Source organism: Saccopteryx leptura, chromosome 1, assembly GCF_036850995.1.
Source record: "Saccopteryx leptura isolate mSacLep1 chromosome 1, mSacLep1_pri_phased_curated, whole genome shotgun sequence".
Taxonomy (NCBI): Eukaryota; Metazoa; Chordata; class Mammalia; order Chiroptera; family Emballonuridae; genus Saccopteryx; species Saccopteryx leptura.
This window is the reverse complement of record NC_089503.1, coordinates 375,423,004-375,440,916: the sequence shown is the minus strand read 5'-3', so window position 1 is coordinate 375,440,916 and position 17,913 is coordinate 375,423,004. Positions and strand designations below refer to the sequence as shown.

The window sequence follows — 17,913 nt, the reverse complement described above, 5'->3', positions numbered from 1 at the left end:
ACATCTTCTGATCCTACATAACATTTTAATCTTCAGAGAGAAATTTATTCAAGTCACATTTTCTGAAACGTTCCTTCTTTTTTTCTATATTCGCTACTTAAGGATATTTTATTTCACTTCTAATTTAGTTTTGTGGAAAGAATCAGAGAAAGGACCTAAGGGTAGAAAAGAAAAAACGAATTAAAAATATTAATATTGAGCAATTATGGGAACATCTAGGCTGGTTCAGGAGAGACATAAATGACCTTGTTTTATTCTAAATTCAGCTCACTGGCTTATGATGAAAAGTGAAAGGTTATTATATGGACTTACTGGGCAAACCAGATTTTATAAATAATTACCTGTCAGACTGTTCAAGATAGACAAACATACGCCAGACCAACAAAAACACAGACCTGTCATATTTCTGAGAGAAATGTACATTGAGTCTTCCTTCCCTGGGACTATAAGGAGATCAGGTAGAATAAAATGAAGGGGAAAACCCTAAACCCTGTATTTTCTGCCTTGTGCACACTTTAAAATGTATAATGTGAGAGAGAAAGAATTTTGATGTGAAAAAATAGCCCCTGAAAATTTTATACATCAATAAGCCTGGCAGATCGAAACCAAATACAATAAATGCTGTCGTTGTAAGAGTTAGGATGTTTACTGCAAGCTTATAATTTTCCATGATTAAGGATGCCAAGAAAAATAAGAATGATGATAAAAAGAAAAGTTTAATCATACATTTCAACAAGCACAGATGGGACATCAAAACCCTTTGGCAATTTTTTGATATTATATGTCTGCATTTTTTGTCCTTGACATAAAGATTTTTTCCAGAAGGACTAACACAGAACAGGTAAATGATAGTTAACGAATGTGAGTAATACAGCACAATCATATTAACTGACTTCACAAAGATTTTGGTCACCAGACGAAACTCTTTCATGATTTTCATTTCTGTTTTTATTAATTCTTTACAAAAGCTGTTTCAGTGTGAGTTAAAAACCATGAGAAAAGTAAAATTATACAAACTCCTACAAAATTAAAGAAATTAATTTCCTGTTTTTTTTTCCCCCCAATTTAGGTTTAATCAGGAACTGTACAGTTATATCTGCTATATTTTGATTTGTTCCCAAGGGTTCCAGCTCCGCACTCGCTGGAGAAAGAACGGAGGACGGGACGGGGCAGAGCTGCTACCAGCAGGGGTCGCCCGCCCACGCTTCGCAGTTGGGGCAGCGCTCTGAAGGGGGAAAGCGCATGGCTCTCTCCCCTTCCATTGATTCTGGTTCCTCTGCTTCTCGGTGGGTATGGTGTGCACGTGAGTGTCGGCCGGGGGGACTTGGGGGGGACAGGGAGAGGAGACTTGGGGGTGGGGAAGAGGGCTTAGATGAGGGAAGCACACACAATGGGCAGACATGCAGGAAGTTGGGAAAATGGCGTGAAAATGACACACTCGAGGAGTGGGTGAAGAGGAGAGGACGGGAACAGACAGTTAGTCCGGTCAACTAGGTCTTTGATTGTATAAAATAGATATTGGTCTCTAAAATACATGTAGATGTAGCCAACAAATGTCAGAAAGGCAAGTTGATGGGGCAGTGCAAGGGGAAAACTGCCTGTCCTTTTAATTTTGTTTCCTCTGTCCCAAACTTGGATTACAAAATGCATCAAGTAAAATGTAGACTAAACACTGGAAAAAATAAAAATAAAAAGACACTGCTTTTAAGATATGTGAGCTGAGGGCAGTAAATCCATTCCAAATTAAAATTTCAAAATTGTGTGATCTGCATTCTTGTCCACCTACACACTACCCCAAACATCCTGCCATTAATTAGCTGAATGGCCCGTCTAGTAAACAAGGCTGGGCGCTGAGGGCGCTGGGAAAGAGCTGGAGTCAGCCAGTTGATAGTCACAACAAACCAACCCACTCCTGAGGACACTGAGAAGGTAAATCTGTATTTTATTTTGTCCAAAGAGGGGAACAGAAATCACCTTAATATACCGTCGCCTTTCCTGGTGCAGCCACAGTCCCATCAGCAGGCCAGGAAAGCCATCCCATTCCTGCGGTAGGCACTCTGTCAGAGAGAAAGAATCTGCAATGAATTATCACGAGTCAACCCAGGAAAGGAGGCGAAAGGCAAGGAGAGCTGTCTTCCTGTTCTGCAGACTGCTGGCTACAGTCTAAGGGGGTGCTTAATCTGAACATTTCTGGTGGCCAAGCTGTAGCAACCACGTTGTCTGTTAAAAAGTCAGTGTGGTTAACAAGTGGTTAGTGATTCTATTTTGGGGGAGTGGGAGATACACAAAATAAGACATCCCGTTCTGTTGACTGGGCTCGGTAGGGCCCAGCGTGTACATGTTGTGTTGAATCTGTTTGTCCTTTACAAACATGTGTTCTCTATTGGACATGCCCAAGAATCATTTCTAACTAAGTATCTTAATAGTCTATAAATTACTGACTCATTATAGCCTTCCCAGGCCTAATTTATAGTCTCGGGGAAAAGCTCTGGGAACAGACACTAATAGAGGCCTTTCCTACCCCCTAAAATATTAAACTCTAAGGAGTTTTGTACATTATAGACATTAGAGAAAACTCGAGTCTCACATAACTTTATGTACGCACATGTACGTATAGATGTATATATGGATATTCACGATGGGATAAAACAGTCCCTTGAAAGAAAATGGGCAAGTGGATACTAATTACAATAATATAATATATTCCAGTAAGAAAACACAACACTGCATGATTTTTCATCCCGAGAGATGTATTGTGCAGCTCAGAGCGGGGGGTGGGGGTCTCCACTGGGCCGCGTGGGCCGCTGTGACTCGGCCCCAGTCCCATAAGGAGGCCCCGAGCGAAACAGAACTAACATCCACAACTCAGGAAGAAAATTACCCCTTTCACCGCCGTATTTTTCATTATTTAAACTATGAAGTCACATTCAGAGAATTCATAACCCTCAATTAAATGAAATTTTTCTATAATGTTTTCAGAAAAATGGAAAAAATGACAAAATCTTATATCAGGGGTCTTTTTCCTTTAGGCTAATAATTCTGGGGCTATTCTGGAGTCTGGACACTTTCAGTCCAATCAATGCACCTTCAACAGCCCTACTGTGGGACAGAGAGCCTAAGCTTTCATGATTAAGATAACGCTACGATGTACCATAGAGTTTAATCCTTAAAAAGTGATTAAAATACATGTTTAATTACACTGAAAAAAAGGAAAGTGAACCCCAATCTTTTTAAAGACTTCTACCAACAAGAGGTGAAACAAAAAAATGGTTTTTTTTGATAACCTTCTGTTAATTATAAAAGTCAGTTAATTTCAAGACCATCCCTTCCAGACAGCCGGCCCCTGCAGGACCTCCTATCGCTGCGGCAGTGTGGCTGCCCAGGTCACCACAGAGCGCGGGGCCAGGAGGGGACAGCGGGCGTGCCAGGTCTCCGTCCATGGGCTCAGGTGCCATGGCACACTTCCGGATTGAAACAGACATTCTAGCAAGAACTAGAATATTCCAGCTCTGCCTCTCAGGCCGTGCAGTGGAGAACAGAGTTAAATGAGTTCCTCCGAGAGCCACAAGGAACTGGCAGAAATGTGTCTTCCCATAACCACAGCCCGGGAGCCCCGGACCTGAGACAGCCCCTGCCGACCACCAAAGCCGGCTGCTGGGAGAGCCTTCGGCCAGAGGAAGACTGTCTCTTGCCCTTGATGTTTTAAATGTTACAACCACAGTGACAACCTTGAACAATATGGAATATTTAAAACGCGGGGGTGGTTTACATGGAGACAAAGGGACCTGGGAGCAAAGCTGGATGGCTCTGAAAGGGAAGGGCTGAAGTGAGCCTTGTGCGAAAAAGAGGATTTGGCTCCGGAGAAGAGTCCTGGCTGAACTCACCTAAGAATTCACCGAGTTTGATCTCTCTGGGGTGGACAATAGGAAGGGTTCTCCCGAGTACTGACAGGGTCACTTTTAGAATATTAATTCACCTTTGCAAACAGCGAAGAGATTACAGGCCCATTTAGTAACAGAGCCACAAGTAGCCAAGTTTAATGAGAACAATCAAATTTTAGAGCCGACCCAGATTTCTGGCCTAAGTTTCTGGAATAAAATCTTCCCATTCTAATTCTGAAGTGCAGATGGCACGAACATGCATGTGTAATGAGCGAAGAGCAATCTCAGCAGAGCCGCCCCCAGGGCCCTTCACCTTGAGGTCCCTGCTCTTCCCTGTGATGTACAAAGGGTGTGTGCTGTCTGTGCAGGGCGACGTGGGAACGTCCCAAACCTGGCATCCCTTCCAGAGCAAGCAACTTGAAAAGAAGATGAATGAAGACAACCCATCCTTGTGTCAACTGTGAATTTCTCTTTATTTGTGTTGTGACCGTTGAAACTAAATTTAAACACTGCGTGGTGTGGGGGCCTTCCAGAGGCCAGGTTCTCACGGAGCACTCTGCGTCCTGCTTGGTCCCGGTGAACGAGTCCCCATCCTGGATCTTCATGGGGCCTCTGAGGACCTGGACCAGGAAGATCCAGGAGCACTCTGCATCCTGCTCGGTCCCGGTGAACGAGTCCCCATCCTGGATCTTCATGGGGCCTCTGAGGACCTGGACCAGGAAGATCCAGGAGCACTCTGCATCCTGCTTGGTCCCGGTGAACGAGTCCCCATCCTGGATCTTCATGGGGCCTCTGAGGACCTGGACCAGAAAGATCCAGGACCGCACCTCGCTGCTGAGAAGTATAAGTTAATAACGTACTCGAACGTCCCCAATAAACCAGCTTCTCCCTATATGCCACATAAGACTAATTACTGATTTAATAAAGCTCTGTACTCCACGAATAGTTGCTCCTGAGTGAATCTCTTGAACAGCACAGGCATTTTAGCATCCCTCAAAGTTAGCAGCGGAGATAATATTTAGGTGTTTTTTTTTAAAGGACCAATTGAAGTTCCTAGGCCTTTTTTTAAAAAGAAAAAAATTAAGGATCAATCTAGCTTCTAATTTTTGACATTTATTCATTAAGCCCCAAATTATGACCCATTACCAGAACCTCAATATACTGGGATAAGCAGACACACATTCTGTTGATGACATGGGCATTAGTTGGGAAAATAACTCACAACTGTGCACTTTTAAAATACCTTTTTTTTTTTCCTTTGCCTATTTGAATATGGATAAGCTAGAGAACACATTTAAATTCCAAACTGGTTAACTTCTGCCTTTTTTGTGGGTCATCATAAATTGCACATTTTAAAGAATACAAATTACTATTACAAAGCAAAAGAGTAATATTTACTTTAAGCAAAAGACGATAAATATTCTACAAAACATATCCTGTGGTGCCAAGTTGAATGTGATTGTGTGTTAATTATGCCACAGCCTAAATAAAGCTTAAACTTTGATAACAACTGTCCTCCACTCAGCTCAGGCTCATATTTTATCCTCATTACTACCTTTCCTGATTTTTTGCTGCTTTCTCAAACTTGAAATAAAACAAGAATTCATTGTAGGAACTGACATCAGCAAGATGGCAGGCTAGAAGGTCCCAGAGCTCATCTCCCCTTCTCCCACACACAAAAATAAACAAACAACTACAAACATACAAAAACAGCCCCGGGAAAGCTCTGAACTACAGAGAAGCAGAACCCTGTGGAGCTCCGACAGCAAGCATGACCACGTGGAAGTGTGCGAGCACCTCACCTGCATTACTCTGCCCCCAGTTCAGGGCAGCTCAGTGCAAAGAGGGACCCCCCTCGGGTGAATTTTACCCCACGGCATAGACGAGCAGGGAGCAGGAGAACCCAGAAACTCTCATTGTTGCCATGGGCATTTGCAGCCTTTGCTACTGCGGACCTCCACGGTCTTCACCAACATTGACCCCAGCTAATGGAGCTGCATGGAGTCCCCACTGCTGTGTCTCCCCAGGGGTGTTGGGGCCTGCTGCTGTTGTGAGACCTGCCCTCAGGGGCCCCACTGGACCATGTGCCCACTCTCTGGGTTCATGACATCACAACACCTCACATCTACGGGACAGGAGCTGCTGCTGCTTCCTGGGCGTGGCCTGTGGGACTCTTAAGTCTCAACTTTGACCCGCCATCACTGGGCGGTGCTGCTGCGGCTCTAGGCACCATCCCTTGGGTCCTGAGTCCTGAGTCCTGGCTCTGACCCGCCATCACTGGGCGGTACTGCTGCGGCTCTAGGCACCATCCCATGGGTCCCGAGTCATGGCTTCGACCCGCCATCACTGTGCGGTGCTGCTGCGGCTCTAGGCACCATCCCCTGGGTCCTGAGTCATGGCTTTGACCCGCCATCACTGGGCGGTGCTGCTGCGGCTCTAGGCACCATCCCCTGGGTCCTGAGTCCTGAGTCATGGCTTTGACCCGCCATCACTGGGCGGTGCTGCTGCGGCTCTAGGCACTATCCCCTGGGTCCTGAGTCCTGAGTCCTGAGTCATGGCTTCGACCCGCCATCACTGGGCAGTGCTGCTGCGGGTCTAGGCACCATCCCCTGGGTCCTGAGTCATGGCTTTGACCCGCCATCACTGGGCGGTGCTGCTGCGGCTCTAGGCACCATCCCCTGGGTCCTGAGTCATGGCTTTGACCCGCCATCACTGGGCGGTGCTGCTGCGGCTCTAGGCACCATCCCCTGGGTCCTGAGTCCTGAGTCCTGAGTCATGGCTTTGACCCGCCATCACTGGGCGGTGCTGCTGTGGCTCTAGGCACCATCCCCTGGGTCCTGAGTCCTGAGTCATGGCTTTGACCCGCCATCACTGGGCGGTGCTGCTGCGGCTCTAGGCACCATCCCCTGGGTCCTGAGTCATGGCTTTGACCCGCCATCACTGAGACTGAGCTGTGGCTGCTCTGCACCAGAGTCAGGACTTTGAGCACCATTCCCAGGGTATGTTGCTGCTGCACCCTAGCCACTGCTACACCCTGTTATCCCGCGGCCCACGCCACTGCTGGGTCCCCCCATCCTGGATCCACACTGTGGTGAGTCCCGGAAACTCAGACCCCGGTTTCTGCGGAGGTATGCACACGCCTGCACCTAAGCACTAGCACTACCATTGCAGCAAATGCACCTGAGCCCCAGGACCCAGGCACTGTGGTAGTTAGTTCCACACGTATCTGGTCCCGGGACCCCAGCTGTACTGCTGCTCTGAGTGCCCAGAGGGCAGGGGTGGGACTGAACCTGCAACCTTCTCATCACATGGTTGCTCCACTGGCAACTGGCCTCCATCCTCCAGTGCAGTACAACTGTCATCTCATTAACACAACCAGAGACACCTTTATAGCTCTCATCATATATCCCAGGGATCGTGGGAGCTCTGTGCCAAAGACAGGCAAAGACCAAATAGAGGGCCGGCCAAAAGTAGGTTTACAGATGTTTCTTCCCTTTTTCTTTTTAAATGAGAGAGAGAGAGACAGAGACAGAGAGAAGGACAGACAGAGACAGACAGACAGGAAGGGAGAGAGTTGAGAAGCATCAATTTTTTGTTGCAGCATCTTAGTTGTTCATTGACTGTTTTCTCCTATGTCCCTTGACTGGTTGGCTATAGCAGAATGAGTGAGCCCTTGCTCAAGCCAGCACCCTTGGGCTCAAGCCAGCAACTTTTGGGCTCAAGGTAGCAACCATGTGGTCATATCTATGATCCCATGCTCAGGCCAGTGACCCTGCACTCAAGTTGGTGACCCCGTGCTCACGTCGAATGAGCCCACACTCAAGCTGGTGACTTCAGGGTTTTGAAGCTGGGTCCTCCGCGTCTCATTCCAACGCTCTATTCACTATGTTACCACCTGGTCAGGCAAGAGTTATTCTTGTATTATTTATTAATTATTATATTAATGATTTGTATTATTTCCAAATGAACAACTGTAAACGTACTTTTGCACACCCCCGTATATACTTCTCATTATAAATCACAATATCACACAGGCTGATATCCCTGATGAAATTATATGTAAAAATCCTCAACAAAACATTAGCAATCCTAATTCAATGGCATATTAAAAGAAGCATACAACACAATAAAGTAGGATTTATCCCTGGGATGTAAGGATGATTCAACATATGCAAATCAATAAATGTAATACATCATATAACAGAATGACAGAAAAGTCATATGATCATTTCAACAGATGTAGAAAAAGTATCAACAAAAGTCAACATCATTTTATGATAAAATCTCAACAAATTAGGCATAGAAGGAATGTACCTCAACATAACAAATGCCACATATGACAAGCCCACAGCTAACATCATATTTAATGGTGAAAAGTCCCAAGCCTTTCCTCTAAGATGAGGAACAAGACAAGGATGTCCACGCTCCACTTCTACTCAATATAGTGCTGGAGGTCCTAGCTGTAGCAATGAAAGAAACATCAGGGAAAGCCTGAAAAGGCATCCAAATAGAAAGGAAGAGTAAAACTATCTCTACTTGCAGATGACCTTATACAGTCATCCCTCGCCATATCGTGGTTCACTTTTCACGGTTTCTCTCTATCGTGGATTTTTAAATTGTATATATCTAATTTTGTATCACGGATTTTTTGCTATATCACGGGATTTTGCAATATATAGGTGTTTTTATATATATATTATTTTAATTGTTTTTGTGGTAAAATAAGCAAAATAAGTGGGGGAAAGGTTAATAACAGTGTGGGACAGGTTTATAAAGAGTGTGGGGAGGGTTTAAAAAGCCTTAAAATATATATAAATAATGAAATAAATATAAGGTCGCTACTTTGCGGATTTTTGCCTATCAGGGACCACTGTACATAGAAAACCCTACAGACTCCACCAAAAAACTGTTAGAACTAACAAATGATTTCAGTAAAGTTGTGGGACACAAAGCCAACACACAAAAATCAGTTGTATTTCTACAAACCAACAACAAGCTATCTGTAAAAAGAAATTAAGAAAGCAATCCCATTTATAATAGTATCAAAAACAATAAAATAATTAGAAAAATTTAACCAAGGAGGTGAAAAGCCTGTACACTGGAAAGTATAAGACACTGGTGAAATAATTTATATCCTATAGTCTTGAATTGGAAAAATTAATGTAGTTTAAAATGTTCATACTGCTCAATGTAATCTATAGATTCAATTGAATCCAATGGCATTTTCACAGAAATAGAACATACAATACTAAAATTTATATGGAACCTTAAAAAACCCTAAATAGCCAAAGCAATCTTGAGAAAGAAGAACAAAGCTGAACACAATACATGGTCTGCTTTCAAACTATATTACAGGGTTACAGTAATTAGGACATTATGGCATTGGCATAAAAACAGATATAAATTGATGGAACAGAATAGAAAGCCCAGAAATTAACAAACACGTATTGTCAGTTTTTGACAAAGAAGCCAAAAATAAACTAGGGGAAAGGATAATCTCTTCAATAAACGGTGCTAGGAAGACTGGGTAACCACATGCAAAAGAATGAAACTACACGCCAATCTTACACATATACAAAAATCAACTCAAAATGGATTCAAGACTTCAATGTAAGACTGTATTAAACTAAAGAGTGTTTGCATAGCAAAGGCAATAATGAATTGAAAAAGTAACCTACATAATGGAAGAAAATCTTGGCAAACCATATATCTGATAAGGGGTTAATATCCAAGATATATAAAGAACTTATACAATTCAATAGCCAAAAAGCAAATAATGAAATTTTAAAATGAGCAACGAATCTGAATCATTTCCCACAAGAAGACATACAGATGGCCAACAGGTACATGAAAGGGTGCTCACCATCACCACTAATCAAGAAAATCCAAATCCAACCACAAGGAGGTATCACCTCACATCTGTAAGATGGCTATTATTAAAAAGACAGGCCCTGGCTGGTTAGCTCAGTGGTAGAGCGTTGGCCCAGTGTGTGGAAGTCCCGGGTTCAATTCCCAGCCAGGGCACACAGGAGAAGCGCCCATCTGCTTCTCCACCCCTCCCCCCTCTCCTTTCTCTCTGTTTCTCTCTTCCCCTCCTGAAGCCAAGGCTCCAGTGGAGCAAAGTTGGCTTCAGGCTCTGTGGCCTCCACCTCAGGTGCTAGAATGGCTCCGGTTGCAATGGAGAAACGCCCCAGATGGGCAAAGCATCGCCCCTAGTGGGCTTGCCAGTGGATCCCAGTTGGGCGCATGCGGGAGTCTGTCTGCTTCCCAGCTTCTCACTTCGAATAAATACAAAAAAAAAAAAAATTAAAAAGAGGAAATAACAAACATGGAGAAAAGGAACCCTTATACACTGCTGGAGGGAATATAAACTCGTACAGCCATTATGGAAAACAGTATGGTGGTTGTTCAAAAATAAACAATAGAACCACCATAGGACTCAGCAATCTGACTCTTGGGTATATAGCTGAAGAAAATGTAATACGTATCTTGAAGAGATATCTGTACCATGTTCATTGCACCACTTTGGTATTTACAATCACCAAGATATGGAAACAATCTAAATGTCTTTTGATGAATGAATAGATAAAGAATATATACCTATACAGGGGTCTGTGGGTTATGAAAGTCTCGACATACGACATTCCAAGTTTACGAAGCTCACACGCATAAAAACTTTAAAAAATTGAGACGTGAGTGTTTCAGCTTATGTCGTTAGCACAGTTAGCACTTACAGACTACATGGACAAACTAGTTTGGATGCGTGTGGTGGAAGAATACACAGTAACACGGCATATCAGTGAGGGAGTTGGTGTTCCCCAGTACGCTTACCATGCCATTTTGGACTGTTAAAAGCACAAGTGTTCTGTTTGTGTTAGTCTAGTGTTTGTTTCAACTTACACCAAAACTTGGGTTATGTCACTACCATAGGAATGAAACTGTGTCATAACCCGAGGACCCCTGAATATATATACAAGAGAATATTGTTCAATTATAAAACAGAAGAAAATCCTGCCATTTCTGACAACATGGATGAACCTGGAGGGCATTATGCTAAAAGAAATAAGTTCAGAGAAATACCAGTGCTGTTTGGTATCACTTACACATGGATTATAAACAATACCAAAATCAAACAAAGAAGGAGAAACAGAGAGTAGAATTGTGGTTGCTTGGGCTGCAGGGACAGAGAAATGGGGAGATGAAGTCAAAGGGCACAAACTTTCAGTTACAAATTCTGAGGCTCTAAGGTACAGCATGGGAGTTAATAACATGATACCGTATACTTGAAAGTTGCTGATGGTAGACTTTAAGTAAGCGTTTTAACCACACAAAACACATAACAGAAAAAGTTAACTAGTGAGGTGATGGATGTGTTAATTATCTAGATCATGGTGATCATCCTCCAATGTACGTGTGTATCAAACCGTCACATTGTAAACTTTCAAGGCAACAATTTTGTCAATTATTCCTCAAAGTTGAGAAAAAAGAGAATTTCATTGTAGCATGCCCCAAATTCAATTGAAGTGTGATAAACGTGTATAATCGGATTTCTGGAAATCTTTATTGAGTGCTTTCTCTATGTAAAGCACTGTGTGCTTAGTGGGACAGAGACGGGAAGATAAGCAACACGTTCCTGCAGTCACTGACTTACCATTTAATGTAAATGGTTTAACGACCACAAGTGAAACAGAATGAGAGGTCATTCTCCCGGGTGGAAGTGGGGGAAAACAAGGCGGCCCTTTTGTTTGCTTTTAATCACAATATTTAAGTTTAAATAACATTTAGAAGGGCAGGAGATTTGTAGATATCTTAAAGCAATGAGGGGTGAAGACTAAAGAATGCCCCATAGTTTTATGGTTTATAAGTCCTCTTTCATGCCCATATCTAATTTGGCCTTACCACCACTAGCAACAGGGTCTCACTATTCTCCTTCCTAAGTGACAGGTCTAGTGAATGGCAGATTGGGTATTAAAAACCCAGGGCCTGTATTTTTCTCAGTAGACCACACTGTCTTCCATTAAACAGAAGAAAACCAAATCTCTGATAGACATACACATTCTCCTACTCCTGGCAAACTCAATTCTTGCTCACTCAACATCACTTAAGGGCTAAATGAAAATTCTACTTCAAATTTAAATCAGACTTTGGAGTGCAGAGGCAGGACCTGAATCCACATCTTCAGTTTGGAGGCACCTCAACTAGCGCTCACTTTCCACATTAATCTTAAGAACAGCATATAGTATATAATAAAAAACACTGCGACCAAAGCAGCTAGGGAGCTTTGAAAGAGAACAGAAACTCTGGCTCTACTTCCTCATTTCGGCTTTGGAATGTTTTCAAAGCCATCCCGGAGACTGGATGCCCCTGAGGCTGAGGATGGTGACAGAGAGGACGAGCACACCATCGACAGGACCCGAAGGTGGCTTCGTCAGTGAAGGAAGCATTCCAGAACCTGTCATGATTGTACAGTAGACATTTTTTTCATGGGAATCCTAACACTGGCATTTAATTTAATACAGAAGAAACAGAAATTAAGACCATGCCTTCTACCCAGACAGCAAATGGGTCACCTGTGTGTCTCTCATATTTCTCACCTGAAGTTCATTTGTAAAGTAGTCATTGTTTCTTTTTTGTTTTGTTTTGTTTCTTTTTCCCTTCCCAGATGTTGGGATGCCACTCTTAGGAGCATGGTCCTTCAGACAGTCACGCTACATTTAATTCCATAATGAAAAAGGAATTTGAAAACAGAGCCTATTAAAACTAAGCTGAACAAATCCTCTGCATCCAGAATCAAAAGACAATAGGCTTTTGGAATGGGGAAGTCTCTTTGTGAACCCCTCTAGTCCAATTCCAAATCTAACAGACAAAACCAGCGCCCAGAGAGTGACCCATCCCCGTCACGTGGGGAGAGCCCAGGACTCCTGACTCAGTCTAGGGCTCTTATGGATGGTTCTCATTCTGTCCAAAGCTATGTGTTTAGCTTCTCTGACCTTAATGGGGAAAACAGATGTAGGGAAAGAAACTGTTTTTCCGGATGAGGAGCCCTTGGGAGCAGAACCAAAGTGTAGGGACTGGCGCAAGAAGGGACTTAATGACGTCCACAGCGCACAGCTGAGCAGAGCCTGGCAGGCCGGCAGGAGCTCTCCGTTCCACTTCCGGCTCTTCCGCTGCACGATGAGCTCTTCCCTGGAGAATCACTAATTTCCCCAAGTGCCTCAAATAATAATTTTGATAAATGGATGAAATACCAAAATAATTCAGACAAACCTGGCTGAAAAGTTCTGGGTATAAAAGTAGCCATGTTTAGGACCTTTTCCAGGAATGACAGGACATGTGTTGCCATTCAAGTCGTCCTGAGGCTGTGCTCAGGGTCTGAGTTAGGGCTGAACAAGTAATGTGGCCTGCCTGGATATGTGTGGAGTTGGCCATTTGGGTTAAATCCAGTAAAAAAATAAAAAGAAGGACAATAGAAGATTTGGAGCACATATTCACTCTCCTCCGAACTATCCTTAGCTCCCAAGTAACTAAGTGCAGGGCAGACTGTCTGCAGAGGATGACTTGTGGGCCACAGGAGCCGCCCTGGTGACAGGGTCTGTGGTTGCCCAAACGTCCTCCACTCCAAGGGGATGCAGAGGGCACAGGGGGTAGAGGCTCCACAGACCCTGGCTTGGCTTTGCTGGGAGAAAGGGTAGGGAGATAGCAGAGCAAACCAAGGCAACTGGCGCTCACTAGGCCTTACTGATGATCAAGCTAATCTCGGTGGCTTATTGGAACACTCAGTTGAACTGGGGTTGGGTTCATGTATAAATGCCGTTTCACAAGACAGCTACATTAATCCTCCTCCCTGCTCCACCGCAAGCACGCCCAAGTTTTACAGTAAAAGCCAGTTGTTCTTGTATCTAGTCTTTTTTGATCCCTCCTCTGGAGACTACAAGTTATCCCCAATTCCATGGCCCCGTGTGCCTGATCGGCCCCGCCCTCCATGGAGCCACTGGATTCCGAGGCCACGCCCTCTCTCAGCCCCTCCCTTTGCCTAAGGAGCTCTCCAGGCCCCGAGATAGACATACTGCTTTGCTTTAATACTGTAAATCTTTGAGTCTCTTTCTTCTTCTCTCTGTTGTGCCTCAAGTTGTTTGTCTTCTATTTCACTAATCCTATCTTCAATCTGGGTTGTTCTGCTAGCTAAGCTTGTTACCTCGTTTTTCAGCTCGTGAATTGAGTTTTTCATTTCTGTTTGATTTGTTTTTATAGTTTCAATTTCCTTGGTAATATATTCTTTGTGTTCATTGAGTTGTTTTCTGATCTCCCTATATTGCCTTTCCGTGTTTTCTTGTATATCTCTGAGTATTTTTAAGATTTCTATTTTAAATTCTCTGTCATTTAGCTCCAAGGCTTCCAATATGTTAAGTCTTTTCTCCATAGATTTTTCCACATCTATTTGTGTTACCTCTCTTTCTTTTGTATCCATAATATTCGATTTCCTCTTTCTTATTGGCATCTGCGGGTGGTCTTGTTGATAGCACTAATTAGAATTAATAAAGAGTAAAAAGTAAAAAACAAAAACAAAAACAAAAACAAAAAAATGTTGGAGAGGCTGTGGAGAAAAAGGAACCCTCATTCACTGTTGGTGGGACTGTAAGGTAGTACAACCATTATGGAGGAAAGTATGGTGGTTCCTCAAAAAACTGCAAATAGAACTACCTTATGACCCAGCAATCCCTCTACTGGGTATATACCCCCAAAACTCAGAAACATTGATACGTGAAGACACATGTAGCCCCATGTTCATTGCAGCACTGTTCACAGTGGCCAAGACATGGAAACAACCAAAAAGCCCTTCAATAGAAGACTGGATAAAGAAGATGTGGCACATATACACTATGGAATACTACTCAGCCATAAGAAACGATGACATCAGATCATTTACAGCAAAATGGTGGGATCTTGATAACATTATAAGGAGTGAAATAAGTAAATCAGAAAAAAACAAGAACTACATGATTCCATACATTGGTGGAACATAAAAATGAGACTAAGAGACATGGACAAGAGTGTGGTGGTTACCAGGGGTGGGGGGAGGGAGGACAGGGGGAGAGTTAGGGGGAGGGGGAGGGGCACAGAGAACTAGATAGAGGGTGGCGAAGGACAATCTGACTTTGGGCGAGGGGTATGCAACATAATTTAATGACAAAATAACCTAGACATGTTTTCTTTGAATATATGTACCCTGATTTATTAATGTCATCCCATTACCATTAATAAAAATTTATTTAAAAAAAAAAAAAAAAAAAAAAAGAAAAATACAAAAACAATAAAATTAAAAATAAGAACAAAAAAAAAAATACTGTAAATCTTTGAAGCTCTGGATCTTCATATCAAAGCTATGTAACAGCTTTTTCAAAGATAAAATGTGCCGCCACCCCACCCCCTGCCCTTGTGTCTGTGTGTGGGCAAGAGATTTAATTATAATAAATAAAACTGAATGGTGGTCTAAGACTCTTAAAATCAAAGTGGGAAACATGGCTGAATTTCATTAGCAAACATAAATACAAATAGGCACATCTTGTTTGTACCAAAGCCATGTGACTTTCCTCCTTTTGATAATTTTATTCTAACTGCGATATTTCAGGGGATCTAAATCAAACCATACGGTGCACGGAAACATGCAAAGCTCTTCATTCAAGTCTTTTCCTTTCTGTGTACTTCCGGACGTTCTCAATACCCCCGGAGCATCATGGCGGGCAGTCTGTCAGACAGCAGAGCCTTGATTTCAGAAGAGTGGCAGGAGCCCTGCCCTTTGAATGAGGGGTCTCCCATGGCTGGCAGAATGGGGAAGACAGCGTGAACTCTCTCATCCTATAGCAAGCAACTGGGCGCCTACGAACATTGAGGAACTTGTCATTTTATGTATGCTTTTCTGCATGTTTGTGTCATATTCTTACTACCAAGTTATTTCAGCATTCTGAATACACAATCAATAATTAAAACTTAGTTATTAAAAATTGCCATCTTTAATTGTCCAAGTCACCTTAATCAAATTATATAAGAGATGTATTAATTCTGTTATTAAGCAAAATAATTAAGTGGCTGATAAAAACATTGCTTTTTAGAAAAACAGGTTTTTGTGAATGCTATCTTTAGCAATTTTTTTAGCAATTTTATATGAGACCAAGAGTATACCATTTCTATGTATACATTATTCTTTCCACGATGTCGTATATATTTAGCTACAATATTGTTAATAATAATTTAATGCCAATAATGTTAAACTTTTCTTTAGCTACCTTATATTACGAACAATAAAAAAACAGATGTCTGAAATTATTCCAAGCTGCAAATACATATAAGTATATGGGTAAACAGTGCTAAGTTGGCAGAGTTATTAACCCAAATCTCTATTTTTTTTTGGGGGGTGGGATGGGAGGGCAGGTCTAACAACAGCTAATTCTCATTCTCTTGGTTGGCCCATAGCCTTCAGAAGCAGGGAGCTGTGTGTGCCCAGAGTATAACCCAGTGCAGAGCAGATAGGTAGGTGCTCAAAAGTCATCAGCTAGTGAGCAAATGGATCTGATTAGCAAGCAGCTTGGCTTCCTCTGGACAATGAGAAATGCCAACGTGTGTTCACTATGCGAACAGGGGCTGCGATATTCTCAACTCCTAAAAATTAGGCTGAGGCCACACACTTACTATTTCACAAGATAACCATCGGCAGCAATTATTAAGAAAAATAAATTAGTGACCTTAATAATCTAACCATAAACAATGCTGAAAAAAAAGTGTTATTCTGGTATGAGCTCTCAGTTCCCACTGGGAGCATTTCTGGGCTCCTTACTGTTATCTGCCAGGAGGGAAAGATTTGGCTCCCAACTGCCTTGTTTGCCAGAAAAAGAGAACACAAGTTATCTAAAACAACACTGTTGCATTATTTTGTTGAGTCCAAACATTTTAAGTTCAAATATATGGCTACTGAAAATTATAATTAATAGCAAGTTTACAATAGATAGCATAATTTTTTGGTTTTTACAACTTTGGTTGCGTGACAATGTTACTCAGTTGTATTTTTGGTCTTCAGCAGTAATACAAAAGAAAAAGAAAAAGAAAATACTGCTTCAATGGCCTATGCAACATAAAAAACCACAACCCAAAAAGTAAGAACATGGAGAGAAACACCTGTTTACCAATGGTTATAACACCTTATAATTAAAGTTCTTAAGAATTCTTTGAAGACAAAAAATACTAAAAATTATGACACAGAACGACCAGGACACAGTATTTAATATCAATCACATATATTAGCTACTTGCGAACTTACTGCCATTCACTCAACAGAACAGTCTACAAGGTGCTGTGGAGACAGCTGTGGTCACAGATGTTTCTGCTCTCCACGCTTAGCAGTTTGATGAAGAAGACATGTTGAACGAGAAATGACAAAAGTGATACAAGTCATAAAATGGGTATAGTGCCTACTGGGTCCATAGGAAAGGGCAGTAGAGAGGGGTGCTGGTGATCAAGCTACCTTCTTGAAGGAAAAAGACACTTGGCTGAGGCCTGAGTTGGGAATGAGAGAAAAATGGTTAGCAGGACAGAAGACTGTTCTAGGTAAGACCCAGGGGAGGGAGAGCTAGACTTAGCTTGTTTCTAAATGCCAGTCTGTAGACTATGCTTGTCGCCATAAATATTAAATCTAAGGCACCAATCTACACTACCTACCACTGAAGGGTTTGTCAAAATTTGGGTTAAAAATACTCATGTTATAAATGCATTCAACTAATTCTTTTGAATCACTCCGTTAGGGCCTGATATAAACTCTGTATATTAAAACTGTAATATCTGAGGACTCTGGCTTCTAGCCCAGCATGTAAGAAACTTGGAAGTTGCCATCTGTCATAAAAAAACAATGGAAAAGCTGACAAAACTGAAAGATGCAAAAGAGAAGTGAAGTCACCGGGCAAATAAGTGTCCCTAAAATTGGAGAAACAGGTGAATAAAGAGAGTCACAATGTAATGGGGCATAAATCTACAAGCAGAAAAC

General features: G+C 42.4%; 1 protein-coding gene across 8 annotated transcripts in view; it reads right to left on the bottom strand.

The window, feature by feature from the left end:
* Positions 1 to 757: 757 nt before the first annotated feature.
* SUPT3H (SPT3 homolog, SAGA and STAGA complex component) overlaps positions 758 to 17,913 on the bottom strand; it is a 437,116-nt gene continuing 419,960 nt past the window's right edge. For 7 of the 8 annotated variants that reach the window (XM_066359299.1, XM_066359293.1, XM_066359296.1 and 4 more), the window contains one exon: positions 1,687 to 2,057. In XM_066359299.1, coding sequence (XP_066215396.1) covers positions 2,016 to 2,057 — 42 coding nt within the window. In that variant the 3' untranslated portion in view covers positions 1,687 to 2,015. The other variant, XM_066359295.1, reaches the window with a different exon arrangement.